Source organism: Biomphalaria glabrata, chromosome 3, assembly GCF_947242115.1.
Source record: "Biomphalaria glabrata chromosome 3, xgBioGlab47.1, whole genome shotgun sequence".
NCBI lineage: Eukaryota > Metazoa > Mollusca > Gastropoda > Planorbidae > Biomphalaria > Biomphalaria glabrata.
The window spans coordinates 163,105-182,560 of record NC_074713.1 but is presented as its reverse complement, the minus strand read 5'-3'; the positions used below and the strand labels follow the sequence as shown (position 1 = coordinate 182,560).

Genomic DNA, 19,456 nt, shown 5'->3' with positions numbered 1-19,456 from the left:
CGATGCCTAAGATGGGCCTTTTAAATAAGGTGGCAAGATAAAATAACCAAAGTGCTTCGAAAGAGCGGGGTACCATGCGGCCGCTCTGTTATCACCGCCAACGCCTTAGCTGGTCTGGTCACGCCTAACCGTGGAACATATCCTCATTTATTGCCCCAGATACCAGGATGTCAGGGAGAAATTTTTTAGGGCACACAACTTCGATATTCACAACTATTTGATAATGTCGACCCTGGGAAGGTACTGGGCTTTGTCCGGGAGGTTGGGTTGTCTAACAAGATCTGATTTATGAATAGTGATTATATAATATTTACATAGGATTTTTACCAAATTATTAAATTTTTACTACCTTTACTATATTAACTGTGAACAGACCTTGTTTTAAACGATTTAACTGTATAGAATTTAGCCCTTGTTATTTAAAGGGAGAGTGATCCTTAAAGGATTACGGACACGACATGGCCTCAATTGTGCCGATGTGCCTAAACTCAAAACTCAAACTCAAACTCATAGAAAGCCACATTCTGTATGGTGATCTAACAGAAGGCAGGAGAGCTGCTGGTCTTCCAAGTTTAAGGTATACTGATCTATGCAAACGCGACATAAAGCTCTTCAAAATTGACACTAACAGTTTGGGAAAAATAGGCCCTGGATAGATCCACGTGGAGAGCGAGCATAAAAGAAGTGTCCCGGATTCCAGATGGCGTGCACAACAGTAGTAGAGATAGAAAGGTGAAAGTGCAACGCCCCCTGGTGATTACAGATTCCCAACCTGTGTCCGCAGCTGTGTATCAAGGATTGGCCTCTTTAGTCACACCAGAAGTTGCAAAGGGGAACAGATCGTATCTCGTGAAGTAAATATACTAATGTCCAAGTATTCTCTTCATTCCTATGAGATGATTCCTATTCGCTTCGTGATAGAAGGACGCCATTATAAGCTAATAACGTCTTTGTAAAAATAATAATAAAAAAAAAAAACATATGTAAAGCGGCTGGGATTACATATGTTACGCGCATGTGCGTGGGAGTATGGCCCCGGGGGGGGGGGGGAGGTCGATTACGGTAAAATTTAGCCCTAAATCCCCTCCGCGTACACTTGTGGATAAAGTGACCTCATTTGCTTTCCATGAATGAAAAACTCATTCAGCCAATCAGCTGACTGTCTTATCCAGCCAATAAGAATAGGCCTGCGGGCATGAAGGCCTCGACAAAAAAAAAAAAAAAGGAATGCATTAGACCAGCGTTTCTCAAAATTCTACTTGTGACACTCTTGGGCGAAAAAAACAATTCATCCGGGCAGCTAGGGTTTCGGGGGGAACCATGCTATCTCCCTCAGCGTGGTCCACACCTGAGTTAAAAGGCTCTCATAGTAAGAAGAACGCAGGTCACGGTGCAAGAAGGGGGGAGACGAATCGATGTTTAAGCAGCAGAAATGCACTGTGTTGGCGTCTAGTGTGCGATTTTCATTCTAGTTTAAAGTCAAATTAGGAGGCTCTACTCACCATTACTATTTTGCGAAGAATCTTGGAGATAGATACGACACGTAACACTAGGATATCTATAAGTCACGTGATCATCGTGAAGTCCTCTTCAGACGTTCTGTCGCAGACCTTTCTCAACAGATCGTTGTTGGACACTGGAGAGAAATTTGACCATTCCGACATTTGAAAGTCGAAAGGAATCTCGTTAGCGGAGACGTTTTGAAATGTCTTCTTTTATCAAATGTCTTCTTTTATAAAATGTCTTCTTTTATCAAATGTCTTCTTTTATCAAATGTCTTCTTTTATCAAATGTCTTCTTTTATCAAATGTCTTCTTTTATCAAATGTCTTCTTTTATCAAATGTCTTCTTTTATCAAATGTCTTCTTTTATCAAATGTCTTCTTTTATCAAATGTCTTCTTTTATCAAATGTCTTCTTTTATCAAATGTCTTCTTTTATCAAATGTCTTCTTTTATCAAATGTCTTCTTTTATCAAATGTCTTCTTTTATCAAATGTCTTCTTTTATCAAATGTTTTCTTCCATACGCCTCTTGCGAAAAAATGTATACTTTCTAATCTAAATGGTCAAACTTACAAGATAAAACGTCTCTTATGTAAATTATTTTAACTGTTGAAACATTAATAAAAATTTCATATTAAATTTCATATTTTTGGTAACATAATTAAACATAGAAATATAAATATAATGAATGTATAATATAACTACTATGGAAAATACATTCAACATCTTCGTCATACGGGGAGGGACGCTGCCCAGTTTGAGAAACGCTGTATAGCACCTATGCCTACCCAGCTAATTCGATTGGGCTGCTCTGTCGCATTAATATTGATGTGACCTACATCAGCAGACCACGTGATAATGAAACAGCCGAGTGCCGAAAGTTTCCCATAAACATGATATGCATAATGTACACCCACTCAGTGCCTGATCTAGATGTTTTGGGGGCATTAAGCTAAATCCCTTTGGTACACCTGGCTCTACTTTCCTTATTTTTTTTAAAGCTATTAATATTTATGCATTAACTAGCTTCTAAAAATTGTTATAAGTCCAGGGGCGGACTGGGTGTCAAAATCGGCCCTGGCATTTCTATACCATTCGGACCATAATTTGTATATCATCCAATTCTACCTCTCCTCAAAATCATAATGTTAAGTTTGATAAATTATCCATTTCAGACCTTGCGATCTATGGGGTAGAAATTAGAAATTGTACAGATCATCTGTTTCTGTAGATGTTATTTGTTTTTGTGACTCACGGTTTACAAGGGTGTCTTGTGGCAAGCACAACAACCAACCACCTTCACTTTTCCCCAATTAATGTCAGGGTAGGCCTACCCATTATAGCTCGGTGGATCTTCTCCAGGGACCCCTCGGTTCGTAAGCCAAGCTTTTCCGCTCTGCCACCGCGCCTCTTGATTACGGATATAGGCTATTACGATAATTCGGAAAATGTGTTTGATTAAACTAGTATTACACTCTACAATCTGTAAAAGATTTTATTTTAAACATGACCCTCAGATGATTAATGGTATAAGAGAATATTATAAAACCTTTAACAATTCAATACGTGTCATAATGGCATCCATGCGGCCATTTCGGTGGCCTTCCCGGCCCATTTGGGTACCGGCCCACCGGGCATTTGCCCGAATGCCCATATAGCCAGTCCGCCCCTGTATAAGTCCTATTAACTTATTTTCTGCATTTGTATGCTTGTCTCTCTATTTAAAAAAAAAATAAAATTGTAATGAATGTATTATTGAACTGAAAATACCATCAATGTTTTATTGTGTGTCGGCGTCAGTCAAGCTTAGAACGACTATGGTTCATATCGAAGAGCACTTTTTCATGTGACTGTGGCGCCCTATTCTCGAGAGGCACTTCCTTTGGTGGTAAAGGAGCCAGCTATTTTTTTCGTTTGGCACGCTTCTCTTCCAGAGCTGATGCCAAAGCTTTTTCGCTGTCCATAGATTTTATCTGTCTCCACATAGTGCGGTCTAGGGCTATGTCTTCCCAGAATCAACATCAATGTCCACTGCTCTGAAGCCTCGTTTGATTACATATACATATAGGAGGCGGGGATGATCGGTTTTTCTTGAGCCTGTTGCGAGTTGTTCATAAAGGATGACCTTCGGAACACGTTTGGTCCGGCGGACATGACACTGGTCTTTAGTTTTCTTTCATAGTCTTGCTGGATGATTTTTCGCCACAATCAATTTACCTTCTTGCATTAAAGATTTTATGAAATGAAGTGACCACGTAGGCCTACATCTAGAAATGGAATGCTTGGCTTAAACCTACATAGCAACGGGGCTCGAGTTTAGATCTCGACGCCAGCTGATTTGTATTGGCTTTTCGCCTAAAGGCAGCACGGCAGCCTTCTCCCAGATCCAAAACGGATCAACAAAAGACATTGGACCAGACCGCACATTGAACAATGCTAGAGCATGAAAGATGCGCTCCACCAAAGTATCTTTTTTTAAAATCAAATCTTTATCTTATCTTATAAATTTGAGACGTTGATTTAAAAAAAAAAAAAAGAAAAGAAAAGACGTGTACCTTACAATAAATTATTTTTTTTTAAGCTCCATTAGTTCATGGATGATAAACTGTAGGCCTAAATCTTGAACTGTAACTATCAGTATATAATGCATATGCTCTACAAAAATGTATAAACTAGGCCGATATTTCCAAAGTGTAACAACTATTTAGTACGGGTAGTATACGGTACCCCAGGAGTACCCCTTCTAGTAGTCGTGGCCTTGGACGATTGTCACGACGTCCCATTGTAACTCTGGCGCGACAATGAACCGCCTTGCAAATTTAATTTTATACGAATTATTAATAGAAACCTGCACTTTTTACGCTTCACTGAGTTTATAAGTTAAGTTGGTCATGGCATCATTCATGCTTGAAATTTGTATTTTGTTGAGATAACCTTCACCTTGACCTATTTGCATTGCACCAATTTAAAATAGTTAGCTGACAATCTTCTATTCCCTTTCTCATGCAGGTCACAAAACTACGATCCCCACTCAGGGGCGGGCTGGCTGTCATATCGGGCTGGGTATTTTTTTTTTAATACAATGCGGCCCCGTAAATTATATGCCATATAATGGGCATCCAATTATACCTATTCTCAAAATCATTATGATAAGTTAGATAATGTATCGACAATTGTAGGCGTGCATGTGTGGGCTTACGAAACAGAATGTATTTCTACGGGTATGTAGCCTGGTTAATTCTATGTATAGTTTATCGAATGATTTTTTAAACTATTTGATATTACTAAAAGAGTCAACTACATGTATTAGACTTGAAGTGGGAATTTTCTTAACGTGAAAATATACCATAGAGGCCTACTAAACTCGGCGAAACTGCTCTTACTAACAGGTGAAGGCGGATACCTGGGGCCAGGGCCGGCCCTAACAATTGCGGGGCCTTATGCGAAACGGATTGCGCGGTGCCTTGTCTGGGGGTAGGGATAAAGATAATTAAGAATTTGTATTAGAAAATACATTTGTCTTTGCATTATCTTTTTATTAAATGACAGGTGACAATGCCCTTTTTTAATCGCGCGTAGGATTGGCGTTAACCATATTGAATAACACCTCCAAAATGACTATTTTGTCTATTTTCAGGAGATTTTTATGAGTTTTTTATGAGTCTTCAGGAGATTTTTAATAATTTCAGGAGATCTCCATGACTTTTTCGATTTTTTCCGCTGGAACCCTGTCTTAAGTTATAATGGTTTAATTTAAAATTTAATTTAAAAATTAGCGCGGGGGCCTATGAACGTGGGGGCTGGGGGCACTGCAGCCGCATCGGTTGCAGTGGCCTAAAGCCGGCCCTGCCTGGCGCCACAAAACCGTGAGCTTTGGGCAGTCTAGTCTAGTTTGTTAGTCTAGTAAAGCAAGACATCAACATAATCATGCATATGATGTTCACATACAAGGCTCTTGAAGATCCCTATGAATATAAATATATAATAACCATATTAATAATAAGGCTTGTATACGACTCCACCCGTTGTTATTTTGTGTCTTTGTCTCCAATTACAGCAAAACATTGACCGGGCCTTTGCCATTGCTGAGAAATATACTGAAACCATCGAGAAACACAAAGAGTTTTATGCCAATGACATTGTCTTTGACCTCAACAGCGTTCGACCTTTGAAAAGTAAATCAAAGAAGTTTGTAAAATGTTTTACATGTTTCGGATGTTCCTTCAGAGTTGAAGATAGTTTACTTCCTAGTCCAAACCTGCCGCAGGACGATGGGGGATGGGAGCGGGCAGGGTTTGGACCCTCGACGGTCGATAAATCCGAACGACAGTCCAGCGCGCAAACCGCACGACCAGGCAGCCATTTCATTTGTATTCATTGCAGTCATTTTATTTCACATACTAAATCCAAATTTAATTCAGTAGTTTTGTTTTAATTTAATTTGAGGTACTTGGCTTGGCTTGGCTACCTAGAAGTGGGGCTCGAGATTCGACACCCGACTCGGGCAGAGTTGTGTTTACTGAGCGCCTAAAGGCAGCACGGAAAACCAACTCCTAGATACCCCCTCCCCCCCACTGGTCCACAAATGAGATTGGACCAAAAGCGCTCTGAGCATGCTATAAGCATGAAAGTAGCGCTATATAAAAGCTATAATAATGTAATGTACTATTTTGTTTTGGCTTTTTAAGAGTCTTTATATGAGTATCTTTTTATGATTATCTTTATATGTTCTATCTCGGAAATAAGCTGAACAAAATATTTGTTATTGATACTTAAGTATTAGTGTATCCTACAATCAATACCATAGTCTTCACATTGTTAATCTTCACATTTCAAACACTCACATTTCTAATCTTCACTTCACATTCCAAACCTTCACATTCGTAATCTTCCATTTCAAAACCTCACATTTTTAATCTTTACATTCTTTATCTTATAATCTCTTTAAATCCTTTTTTTTTCTTTTTCAGATTCTATTGGACAGAGTGGTAACTATATTAGATTTGTTTCGTTTATTAATAATACTTTTTAAAAACGTAAACATTTCAAAAGTACACTAAAAGACCAAGACGTGCGTTTATTTTTTTTTTATAAAAAATAAGATAAGATAAGATAATTTCTATTGGTCCAATCAAATGGGTTTGACTACGATTGATCACCTCAGCGAAAATACTGTAATAATAACAATGTAGGTGCAAACATGGACTAGAAGTACACAATTGACACAAGCAGAAGTCGCTTTTATATCACTTTTGTTCGATTCAAGATTGATATAGTCTTGATCTAAACTTCTGTTATGGAAAATCTTGATGATACTGTTGTAAACCTGGTGGTGACACAGATGGGGGTAGTGCTGTGTGTTTTTAGCCTACCCAAATCGCCACAGTCCAGCGCAGGACGAGCGGTCAACCGAGGCCAGTGACAGTACACGCCAGTTCGGCAAGGACCAGTGTCGTAAATATGACGCACGCAAGTCACGGCGAAAGTGATCATCTGGAGTGGTCAAGAAGGTTCGAGGCCAGTAGAGACACTATATAAGAGCGAGTGTGTCAGAATCACTTCACGTTACCTCGCTATGTGACCAGTACGAGGGAGAATCAGCACGGTGTGTGAAGTCAGGCGGAGCAAGACTAGGTTTTTGTAAAGACAGTGTTAATGTTGTTGCTAATTGCGATGTATTTGAAATTAAACTGACTGATACTTTGGAGCCCTGAGTTGTGAGGTTCTTTAAGTTCGTTGTGTCGTGTGGTGCAGTTTGAAGAGAGCCTGGATAGTAGGAGAGACGTAACAATACATACAATCTTTAAAATAAATTTCGCCCCATTTTAGAATTGTCTACTACTAGTAGGTTTCACATGGAGCTACTGCAATGATTATGACTTTCAGATTAGTCAACATGAAATAAAGAACCAAACTTGTAATATAAAATATAAAACATATGACTGACTTGGCTGACTTAATCCTGTGCACTCCCAGTGGAGCATAGGGCCGCAACCACACCTCTCCACCGAACTCGGTTCTGAGCAGCTTTCTTCATCTGCTCCCATGTCATTCCAGTACCCTCAGCCTGACTGATGACTGACCTCTTCCAGGTTTGCTTGAGTCTGCCCACTTTCCACTTTCCTTGTGGGTTCCAGTTAAGTGCCTGCCTTGCTACATTTGTGTAGCATATATATATATATATATTTCTTTTCAATTCTAAAACTTCAGTTGTCACAGTCATAGAGCTGATCCACTTAAGCTGTCTCTGACAATTATTACTTATAGCTTATAAATTTTTTTATTACTATGGATATAAATGAGCAATTAGTGGTAAGTGACGTTGGTGATACTTAGATCTAGATCTGTATGAATTGTAGAAACACTGCCCCGAGGTCCTCCATGAAAGTGCGGCGGCAAGTTATACGAAGACACAAAATAGAGCAGTGAGATTTAAAACAAACGAATATTCACATTTGACTAGAGTGTCACTAGAGTAACACCTTTAGTAAAATCACTAAATTTAGAAAGTCTTCAGGAGAGGACTCAAAAGTAAAGTAGCAATTATACATAAAACACTGAACCATAATCTTCAAATACAAAACATAAATTCAATAAAATACTCTGAAAGACACAAAGATAAAGGCAAATTCCTTATTACATATGCTAGGACAAATTTATACAAATGCTCCTTCATCCCTAGTGCTATTAGAGTATTAAAATGGGGTTGCCTGAGTCAGCCAGGAAAACCAGTGACTTGACAGAATTTAAGTCATTGGTGAAGATGCATGACTAGATTGACCTAGGAACACGCGTAGGGCGTAATCATCTTCTTTTTTTTTAAGTAACGTCTGTATCTTATTAGATACGCGTTGCGTTGTCCTATCGTCCTCCATGTTTTTGCTACCCTTAAGACGCGCGATGTCTGAGGACATGACCGCAAACATGTCCCTTTGATTATTTTCAGTTCATGCATCAAACTTCCAAGAATGATATTGGGGTTGAACTCCTCTGCTTTTATTTCTGCCACGCTAAGGTTTCTCTTGAATTGTAACGACTGTTTCCTAGTTGACTGTTTCCTAGTTGGCTGTTTCCTAGTTGACTGTTTCCTAGTTGACTGTTTCCTAGTTGGCTGTTTCCTAGTTGACTGTTTCCTAGTTGGCTGTTTCCTAGTTGGCTGTTTCCTAGTTGGCTGTTTCCTAGTTGACTGTTTCCTAGTTGGCTGTTTCCTAGTTGACTGTTTCCTAGTTGGCTGTTTCCTAGTTGGCTGTTTCCTAGTTGACTGTTTCCTAGTTGGCTGTTTCCTAGTTGACTGTTTCCTAGTTGACTGTTTCCTAGTTGGCTGTTTCCTAGTTGACTGTTTCCTAGTTGACTGTTTCCTAGTTGACTGTTTCCTAGTTGACTGTTTCCTAGTTGGCTGTTTCCTAGTTGGCTGTTTCCTAGTTGACTGTTTCCTAGTTGGCTGTTTCCTAGTTGGCTGTTTCCTAGTTGGCTGTTTCCTAGTTGGCTGTTTCCTAGTTGGCTGTTTCCTAGTTGGCTGTTTCCTAGTTGGCTGTTTCCTAGTTGACTGTTTCCTAGTTGACTGTTTCCTAGTTGGCTGTTTCCTAGTTGACTGTTTCCTAGTTGACTGTTTCCTAGTTGGCTGTTTCCTAGTTGGCTGTTTCCTAGTTGACTGTTTCCTAGTTCAATTTGTTTTCACACGCTTGCTAGACAATACGAAATCAAATCTTCTCAGCTGTAAATATATCAAAGCACACAGCGTCAAGATGACAATGTCATAGGATTTCTCACTTACATTTCAATCTTTTATAGCTTTGAGAATGTGTGTGTTAGATTATTTATTTAACATCGTCTGCTATTTTCATTGTTTGGGGTTGCGCTTTAGTCACGTGACCTGGCTTAAGAATCCCATTGGTCAGTTAAGAAATAGTCTCGAAAAACTGCGTAAGACAGAGTTGTTACTGCGCTTAACAACTGAATAACATCTATATAAACACTACCGTATCTTTTTTTTACATGTACATCTTCAAATACCCATTTTTTGATGACGTAAAGACTGTGATTTTTAATTTAATTTCGGGATCTCTAGGGAACCTCTGAGTCTACCCAGCTGTAATATAATATAAGTACCTGACATTAGTTGGGGAAAAGTAAAGACGGTTGGTCGTTTTGCTAGCCACATGACACTCTTGTTAACCGTGGGCCACAGAAACAGACATATAATGGCAAAGCACCGCAAAATCATTGCCATATATATCAATACTGCAATAATTACCTTCCCTTTTTTCCTATACAGAAGTAAATTAATTAACGGCCACTAATCCATTAATTAATTAGTTAATTTTTTGATTGATTCATGTGCTGTCTTTGACAATGAATTTTTGTGCAAAGTTTCAACTTGATCCGAGAATGAGAAGTGGTAGCAAAAAGAAACGTGTAAAAGAATAATACTGACAGACAGACAGACTAAGTTAATGAAGGCATTGTAAAAACAACAACTAATATCTGTTATAATTATACAAAATGTTTACCAAATATCTTGAGTAAATGTTACAGATTCATATAGAAATGGACATAATGGTTTAGATGATATTTAGATCTAACATTATTTAGGCCTATCTCTTTCTCTCCGTAATTATTTTTCCTCGTTTTGGAAGGAATTCTTCATCTTGCTCATACTATTTCACTCCCCTGTTATGATTGGGCTTCAATAGCTTCTTTGTTTGTTATCAGAAACTGCTATTGTTGGTATAGAATTAAAGGGAAAAGCACGCTCTTTTTATATATAATTCAAAGTCAAGTTTTAAAAAAGTAAACATTAATTTAATTTAATGAGGTCAAAATCAACGATGGTATCGTCGATCGGGAGAGGAAGAGTTAAATGTTGTTTCATTTTCAGACCCAGCATTATTTACAGACCTGATAGTTAAATTCCACCAACAGCATCGTATGGCCATGGCTATCCCTGATCGACTGCCATTAGGATTTTTGCTGATAGATGCACAGATGTTGAAGAAGACATTGATACCTGCACCTATTGAATGTCTTAAAGTTAGTCTTCTTGTTAGATTGGAATACATCTAATAGTGATTATTACTATTATAGCTTTTATATAGCGCTACTTTCATGCTTATAGCATGCTCAGAGCGCTTTGGTCCAATCTCATTTGTGGACCAGAGGGGGGGAGGGGGTATCTAGGAGTTGGTTTTCCGTGCTGCCTTCAGGCGCTCAGTAAACACAACTCTGCCCGAGTCGGTAGCCAAGACAAGCCAAGTTCAAGCGCACTTAGCCTCTCGACCACGCTTCCCACCAGGGAAATAAGAAAAAAAAACGGTGCCGCGTAACATGGGACATAACTGCATCATGGGGCATAAAGAAATAATGATGGGCATACAAATATTAATTCCCTTAGGAAATATATAAAAAAAAACAACGTAAAGAACATTTCAGTTGCCGTTATTGTTTATGTTGGGTGTGTGTCTGAGCGGCAAAAAAACAGCTCGTCTGCCTACCAAAGAGTTCTAATCCCGACTCGTGCCGAGCTGTGTTTGTTGACCCCCCATGAAGGCCGCTTAAGGCAGGAGGGGCTCGTTAGCCTTGGCTGGCTACTCTCTTCGGAGATGGAAAAATCTGAACTCAAACCACTGCTGCCTTGCAGCTACAGCCAAACACGAGAAAGGCTTCGGAACTCAACCCTGATTACATACAGTGCTACACCCCAGCAGAGCCTGCGGTGCTGCTGATCCCAAACTTTATCGGCACTTGCCATTCCTTTGAAAAAAATTTAGCTGCGATATTGGGGGGGGGGGGGGGGACTGCTGTGTGGGCTACATCGTTCAGACCATAGGTAATGCCCAGGCATTCATCTCGTTTCCATGAGATGATCCATAGTCGTTGTACTTCTGAAGGAGGTCATAAATATTAAAGGCAACATGGAGACCTTCCCCTACATACCCCTTTCTCCTCCCCCCCCCACCCTCACGGGTCCACAAAAGAGTCTGTACCATAGTGCACTGATAATGCTTTAGCTTAAATGTATTAAACTTTGCCTACATAAAAATCCTTTTAAAAATATCTTCAATTTAGATCATTTTTTTTAAATAGCGATTAAGTCAAAAAATGTCTGTCAAGTTCAATTGTCAACCATTTATATTTTGTATTTTGTATTTATTATTAATTTTACATATTTCATTAGCCAGTAAACTTTTTAGATCCAATGACAATGTCTAAGTTGACTTTGCCAGCTTTTTTGTTGCTAAAATGTTTTTAATTCTTACATTTTATTTGTCAGCAAATCCACAAATTCCTGCCAATTATCACCAAAAAAGCCATGGATGATATTTTGCTAACTCTTCAAGATGGCGCTGTCAAACTTTACAATCAGCCCACGTCAACCATGGAGTATGTCACCTATCTTCAATTTATGGATGACTTTCAACAACAGGTGAACTCTAATTTTAACTGAATGCCTATTCTATCTATCATTTATCTTATCTTATCTATCTATCTATCTATCTATCTATCTATCTATCTATCTATCTATCTATCTATCTATCTATCAGTCTGTCTGTCTGTCTGTCTCTGTCTATCTTATCTTATCTTATCTTATATAATACAGACGTTACTTCAAAAAAGATGATTACGTCCTACGCGTCATGCATTTAGTCATGCATATTAACCAATGACTTAAATTCAGCCAAGTCACTGGTTTTCCTGGCTAGCTCAGGCAACCCATTCCATGCTCTAATAGCACTAGGGAAGAAAGAGTGTTTGTACAAATTTGTCCTAGCATATGGGACGAGGAATGTGCCTTTATCTTTGTGTCTTTCAGAGTATTTTATTAGATTTTGTTTTTGTATTTGAAGATTATGGTTCAGTGTTTTATGTATGATTGCTACTTTACTTTTGAGCCTTCTGTCCTGAAGGCTATCTATCTATCTATCTATCTATCTATCTATCTATCTATCTATCTATCTATCTATCTGTCTGTCTGTCTGTCTGTCTGTCTGTCCGTCCTTTCGTCTGCCTGCATGCCAATCGAACAATATTGATCTTACTTTCTCTTTCTCTCTATAACTATGTGTATGTGTAAGTGTGTGTTTACATGACTAGATTGTTTTAATTTTTATTTTTTTACTGTTTCAATTGTTAGTATCGTTGACTCTAAGTATGACTCTCTCAATGTTTGACCAGATTGACAGCATGGAATTAAAATCGATTATTGTTAAAGATTTGTACACACTACTAGATGAATTCATGATTGGAAAGGCTCCTGAAGATGCAGTTGTCTTCTCTGTAAGTGGAACATATAATTATACCCAGTGCATTTGTAGAGAGGCAATGAAATAGTAAATATAACGAGGGAAGATGCAGTTGTCTTCTCTGTAAGTGGAACATATAATTATACCCAGTGCATTTGTAGAGAGGCAATGAAATAGTAAATATAACGAGGGAAAAAAAGGGGGGATCACGGACGTAGTGATGTAACGAATGTAATGATGTGATGGAAGCAGTGATGTAATGGAATTGGCCTTGTAATGGAAGAATAAAAGTAGTTATGTAATGAATGAAGTAATGTAATGGATGTAGTGATGTAATGGAAGTAATGATGTAATGGATGTAGTGATGTAATGGAAGTAATGATGTAATGGATGTAGTGATGTAATGGAAGTAATGATGTAATGTATGTAGTGATGTAATGGAAGTAATGATGTAATGGATGTAGTGATGTAATGGAAGTAATGATGTAATGGATGTAGTGATGTAATGGAAGTAATGATGTAATGGATGTAGTGATGTAATGGATGTAGTGATGTAATGGATGTAATGATGTAATGGAAGTAATGATGTAATGGAAGTAATGATGTAATGGATGTATTGATGTAATGATGTAATGGATGTAGTGATGTAATGGATGTAGTGATGTAATGATGTAATGGATGTAGTGATGTAATGGATGTAATGATGTAATGGAAGTAATGATGTAATGGAAGTAATGATGTAATGGATGTAGTGATGTAATGGATGTAGTGATGTAATGAAGTAATGATGTAATGGATGTAGTGATGTAATGGAAGTAATGATGTAATGGATGTAGTGATGTAATAGAAGTAATGATGTAATAGAAGTAATGATGTAATGGATGTAGTAATGTAATGAATGTAGTGATGTAATGGACGTAGTGATGTAATGGAAGTAATGATGTAATGGATGTAGTGATGTAATGGAAGTAATGATGTAATGGATGTAGTGATGTAATAGAAGTAATGATGTAATAGAAGTAATGATGTAATGGATGTAGTAATGTAATGGATGTAGTGATGTAATGGACGTAGTGATGTAATGGAAGTAATGATGTAATGGATGTAGTGATGTAATGGATGTAGTGATGTAATGGAAGTAATGATGTAATGGATGTAGTGATGTAATGGAAGTAATGATGTAATGGATGTAGTGATGTAAGGGATGTAATGGATGTAGTGATGTAATGGAAGTAATGATGTAAATGATGTAGTTTTACAATGATAGTAATTATGTAATGGAAGTAGTGATGTAATTGGAGTAGTGATGTCAGGGACATAGTTACGTAATGACAGTAGTTATCTAATGGAGGTAGTTATGTAATGAAAGTAGTTATGTTATATAAGTTGTTATGTAATGGAAGTAGTGTTGTATTACAAGTATTTGGAAAATGACGTTCGTTAAATAATGAGAATGAGGATAAAATTAAAAAGTCGTATGCTGAGAGTTTAGGCCCCTGTTGTTTGCCTTTGGTCCTTCTCCTGTCAGTGATAACAGTTCTGCAGAACCCAATATCTGAGACACGTCAAGGCCAGGGGTTCAACTGGTTGTCAGAGGCTTTTTGAGACCCATACCATTTGGAAGTATTTAATAGGGAATGGCAGGGCCGGATTTAAGTATGTGGTAATGTGGGGAAACCTGGGGAGGATATTTGTGGGTGCTCCTACACTTTTTCAAAATCTTTTTTTAAAAAATTACTTATTAAAAATAATGTTTATATCTAAAAGAATGGCATTTTTTAGATGAAAGAAATAGAGAATTAGCAAATTTTTTTGCCATTTTCCTTCTTTAAAAAAATAAATATACAAATATTCGTAAAAAAAATAAATATTTTTGAGTTTATGGAGGTTAAGGCCCTGGGTTGACGCACTGCTGTAAATACGGAGCTGCATTTTTATATTACGAACACGCTACAAGCGGACACTTCTTAACCATGTCAGAATGGCCAACCGTAAGATTTAAAGTAGCCTAAGTAGACCTATAGTCGTATTAATGCGAAAAAAAAATGTGAAAGAAATGTTAACAACTTAAAGTTTCTGACCCGTCGAAATTGATATGTTTGAATCTTTATTGTGGGGGTCCCTTTTGCTTTTGCGGAGTCCCCCGGGTCAGTAGCCCAGCCTGCCAGCTCTTAAATCCGGCCATGTGCAGTGGAGAGCTTATATCCTTGCCACTTCCGGCCATAACAACCTTACAGAATCGGTAACTTTCGGGAAGGAGGAGTTCGTTAGCCTTGTCTGGCTAGGTAAAAGAAAATTGAACCTTTGCGGCTATATCCAAACATGGGAAAGGATTTGTGAGTCAACCCTGAAAAAATAGGAGCTGATTACCCTTAGGCAGCATGCAGCATACAGTTCAACATTCTGGCAGAATGTGCGACGCCCCTTATCCCATATTGTATCGGCACTTGATGTTATTAGACACGTCAGCTACGTGGAGAGGGGGGGGGGGACTGATATGTGGGCGACATCGCTCCGAGTATAGCCAATGCCCAGGCTTTCATTTTATTATTTCTGACAGATGATCCACAGTCACTTTGCGACTGAAGGAGGCTATAATGTTTAGAGTACTGTATTAATATGTTATTGGGGGAAAAAAGATACAAGAAAAAAAAACAGCAAGAAAATGAATGATAGGGGCCTATCAAATCGTTTGTATAATATTTTTTTAGTTGAAAGCAGGTCTCTAAGCTTATTGACTTGGCGAGCTACACAAAACGTTAGAATCTCAAGACGCGGGCCGCACAAAATTCCGTACAAAATCTGAAATAATGAGGTTATTATGTAGAGCCTCCCCTTTATCACTCAGCGTACAAGTAAGACAATGTATTATGTATACAAGTAGGATAGTATATGTATGCATTTGAGATTTTAAATATAGTACTCTGTTTTCGTATATTAATTAGCCTGTCTTTTTAGTGATTATTCTAAAATAAAACATTACAATTAAAATTGAAGTTAGCCTACATATATTTTAAACAGTAGTTTGATTTTTTTTTCAGGGGGGGGGGGGGGGTCAGGAGTTGGCTGACCCGCGTGACGACTATTAATTTGGTTATTAGAAGAATTGCGTTTTAAGACGTTTGACGAATAATATATTGCATATATATTGTCTGTCCACTTGCTACGGTTGCAGAAGGGAAAATACAGTATGTATTAGTAATTAGACCATAGCCAGTGGCAGTCTGTCATGGAAAAATAAATGTATGAAGTCATTATGAACATTAGTCCGTCTATCTCTGTCAGTTTTTCCTATGTTCATGTGTAAAAAAAAGAGGTAATCGCGGAATAGGAGGAAATAAAACTTGGGTGTAACTGTGTATGGAAATTAATGGGAAAATAATGGTAATAATTGTTTAGATGACTTGAATACCGCATATGAAATATTATATGCAAGGTTCAGACATTGTTAAGACATTCTTGTTTTGTTCCCAGACCATGGAGCCTATCATCTATAACTCTAAAAATTTGATTGACCGAGCATTGTCTGGGAGAGATGCCATTCTTGAGAAGTTCAACAAATGTGCAGAGAAAGATGGCCAGACTTATTTGTCAGAAGCAAAGAATGTGTTTGAGAAAATGCAGGTTGGACATTTGAAATACCTTGTTTACTTTCCGTATATGTGCATTGTTTATTGTGTTTATTTTTGTTGTTGATTAATATATGGAAGTGTTTTTATACTTGGGAATTTTTACTTTACTTGGTTCGCCCATTTTCTAGTGTAATTGTTATGATTCTGAATGCAAACAAATGAATGACTTTCCCCCCAACAGAATCCAATGCTCCTAGATCCTAAAGCAGATCGGGAAGAAGTCCGGCAATATTTGAATGACCTCTTAGAGCAAATGGAATCTGTGCAACAAAAGTCTAAGGCATTAAAAGATCGTCAAAAGGAGTTGAAGGTTCGTCTGAAGTTCTTTAAATGAGTGTAAAGTAGGTCATTTGTACAGTAGTTCATGATGGTCGTAACAAGAGATGCGTGGATATCAGATTTCTAGTGTGCACCCTCCCCTCAAGAACTAGGTCATGACACCATTGCACAATCAAATGCGTCTTTTGGGGATGGCAACATCCAATGTTCCTTTTTTTTTTTTTGTTTGTTTTGTCAATTTTGCTCTTCCTTTTTTTTTAATTTCCATCCCGCCTCTTCGCTTGCACGCAAAAACTTAACAATCGTCTGCTAAAACTTCATTGATCATGATGGCACGATATGGCCTAAATTGTGCCGATGTGCCTAAACTCAAAACTCAAACTCATGATGGCCAACGATTTTTTTCTCTCCATTACTATATAATTTGTTTGTCCAGTCATTCGTTGTTCGTTTGCAGTCCAGTCATTGGTCGTTTAATTAGGGCATTCATCAGGCGTAGTCTCTTCATTTATTTCATTAAAACCCACATAACTAAACAGATCATTTACGGTTTAGGTGGAAGTAATTAAACTGGACTATCTACATGAAGTCCAAACCGAACTTAAAATGAGAGACGTGATGTGGACATGTATCGATCAATGGGACAACATCGTACAAAGATGGACAGAGGTCAGAAAATTAAATATTTGTAGAAGATAAATACTCGTTTCGATGTTCACAAGTTTTGTTTTATTACAAAGATAGACCAACCTGTAGGGTATGGCAGCAACCAGGGTTAGGCCTATAACTCGGATCTATAGTGATGACTTTCCGAAGCGCTAATCATTATTATTATTATAGCTTTTATATAGCGCTACTTTCATGCTTATAGCATGTTCAGAGCGCTTTTGGTCCAATCTCATTTGTGGACCGGTGGGGGGGGGGGGGGAGGGGGTATCTAGGAGTTGGTTTTAGGCGCTCAGTAAACACAACTCTGCCCGAGTCGGGTGTCGAACCTTGAGCCCCCTTCTAGGTAGCCAAGCCAAGTTCAAGCGCACTTGGCCTCTCGACCACGCTTCCCACCATACGACTATTAGTCAGCTATCCCAACCAGGCAGTTAATTAATTCTGCTCTAAATCTGAAAAATGATTATATGATTATTATTATTATAGCTTTTACAAAGCGCTACTTTCATGTTTATAGCATGCTTATATACGTTATGGTCCAATCCCATGTGGGGAGAGGGGGCATCTGTAGAAGGTTTTCCGTGCTGCCGTTAGGCGCTCAGTAAACACAACGCTGCTCGAGTCAAGTGTCGAACCTCGGGCCCCCTACATAGGTAGCCAAGTTTGAGCGTAATTAGCCTTTCGACCACGCATCCCACATGATGTAGAGGCAGATCTACGACAGCTAAGAGTCTGAGCCCCAAGATAGATCACAATGGAAAGATGTGCTAGAGAAGGTCAGGGCCGTCCATGAGCTGTAATGCCACTGGGATGGATGAATTGATACAAGAGAGCAAAAGTTGACATTTACCTAAGACTGGTCTGCTAGTTTGTCTCTAATCTACATCTTAAGGTACACGATATAACAATTCTTGTCTGTTAAATGCGTTATTTTACATTTTCTTTAAGGTCAAGCCTCTTTTCCCACATCGTCTGCACTTTTAATATCTTCAGGTTCTCGAGTTTTTACCCGCTAGAAGCTGGGACGAGTGTTTAGTATTGGTCATTGTTCAAAAATAACTTATGCATATGAGCTAAAAAAAAAATAGATCTACTTCTTAAAAGATTAACCGAAAAAGAAAATGAAAAAAAAAAAAGTTTCGCAACGCAACATAAAGTTTTTGAGAGCCGTAGCGCTAAACTAGATGTAGATATATTATATATCGATCTATATGCTAATTGTGCTATTTCAGGCTATGTAAAACACGCCAAAGTATGTGTCATTGTCTGCATCTGATACACTTTGACTTTGCTAATTTTTAGCGGTCCCCGAAAGGGGAAAAGACGCTATTAGTTTTGTGTGGAATGTCTGTCTGTCCGTCACGTTTAGATCTAGAAAAGATAGTGAAAATCCAACATCATAATATTTTAGACCATTCAAAGTTCTGGTGCCACGGCTACTTTTTTCTTTTCTAAAAGCGAAAAATCTAATTTTTTAAAATCACTTATGCAACCAGTTATTTCATAAAAATGCACCACTTTTACAACTATTTACTATTAGGGGAAAATGACTATTTAACATATTTGTAACACACTACTACAGACAATATTAGATTTCTTGTCAATTTTTTTTTTTATATTTGTATTGCTAAGTTAAGTAAGTTCTGTTATACTATTTACTACATTTAGAAAAACAAAGTTTACTTTTTTTAAAAGAGAAAAAATCTATAAGTTGGGCATAATTTAAAACAACAATTAATAAATAGTTTTTCATATTATCGCGTGAACTGTAGCGCTGCTTAACAGCTATTAGACACTCCAACTAAAGGATAATTTTTTTTTTAAGGAAATGTTTTGTTTTTTTTAAGAATAAGAGATTGACCCTTTACAAAACAATTATATATATGGCTGAGGGCTTTGCACTGGGGTTTTGTGTCTCCTCATGTGGCTGATGAGACCTATGTGAGCCTGGAATGTTCGGCCGCACACTGGGCAGGTTATTCCAGCTGGAGCTAGTGTCATTGGCCTTGCTTTTCTTCTCTGGCGTTTTTCTTCTACCAGCGTTGTTCTCTTTTCCTCAGCAACCTGTGCGCCAGTTTTCATAGCGCGACGCCATGATCCTCTGTCATGTGCCTGCCACAGTGCCTCTATCTCCCA

General features: G+C 38.1%; 1 protein-coding gene across 20 annotated transcripts in view; it reads left to right on the top strand.

Moving 5' to 3' along the window:
• LOC106070553 (dynein axonemal heavy chain 6-like) overlaps positions 1-19,456 on the top strand; it is a 136,922-nt gene that overhangs the window by 37,785 nt on the left and 79,681 nt on the right. For 19 of the 20 annotated variants that reach the window (XR_008776877.1, XR_008776875.1, XR_008776876.1 and 16 more), the window contains exons 16-23: positions 5,561-5,678; positions 6,474-6,491; positions 10,382-10,533; positions 11,774-11,926; positions 12,676-12,777; positions 16,218-16,367; positions 16,557-16,685; positions 17,210-17,323. Coding sequence is in view for 16 of the 20 variants with exons in the window: in XM_056022901.1 (XP_055878876.1) it covers positions 5,561-5,678; positions 6,474-6,491; positions 10,382-10,533; positions 11,774-11,926; positions 12,676-12,777; positions 16,218-16,367; positions 16,557-16,685; positions 17,210-17,323 (936 nt within the window). In the remaining 4 variants the exon portion in view is untranslated. Of the gene's footprint in view, positions 1-5,560; positions 5,679-6,473; positions 6,492-10,381; positions 10,534-11,773; positions 11,927-12,675; positions 12,778-12,851; positions 12,867-16,217; positions 16,368-16,556; positions 16,686-17,209; positions 17,324-19,456 lie in introns of those variants that run through there. The other variant, XM_056022916.1, reaches the window with a different exon arrangement.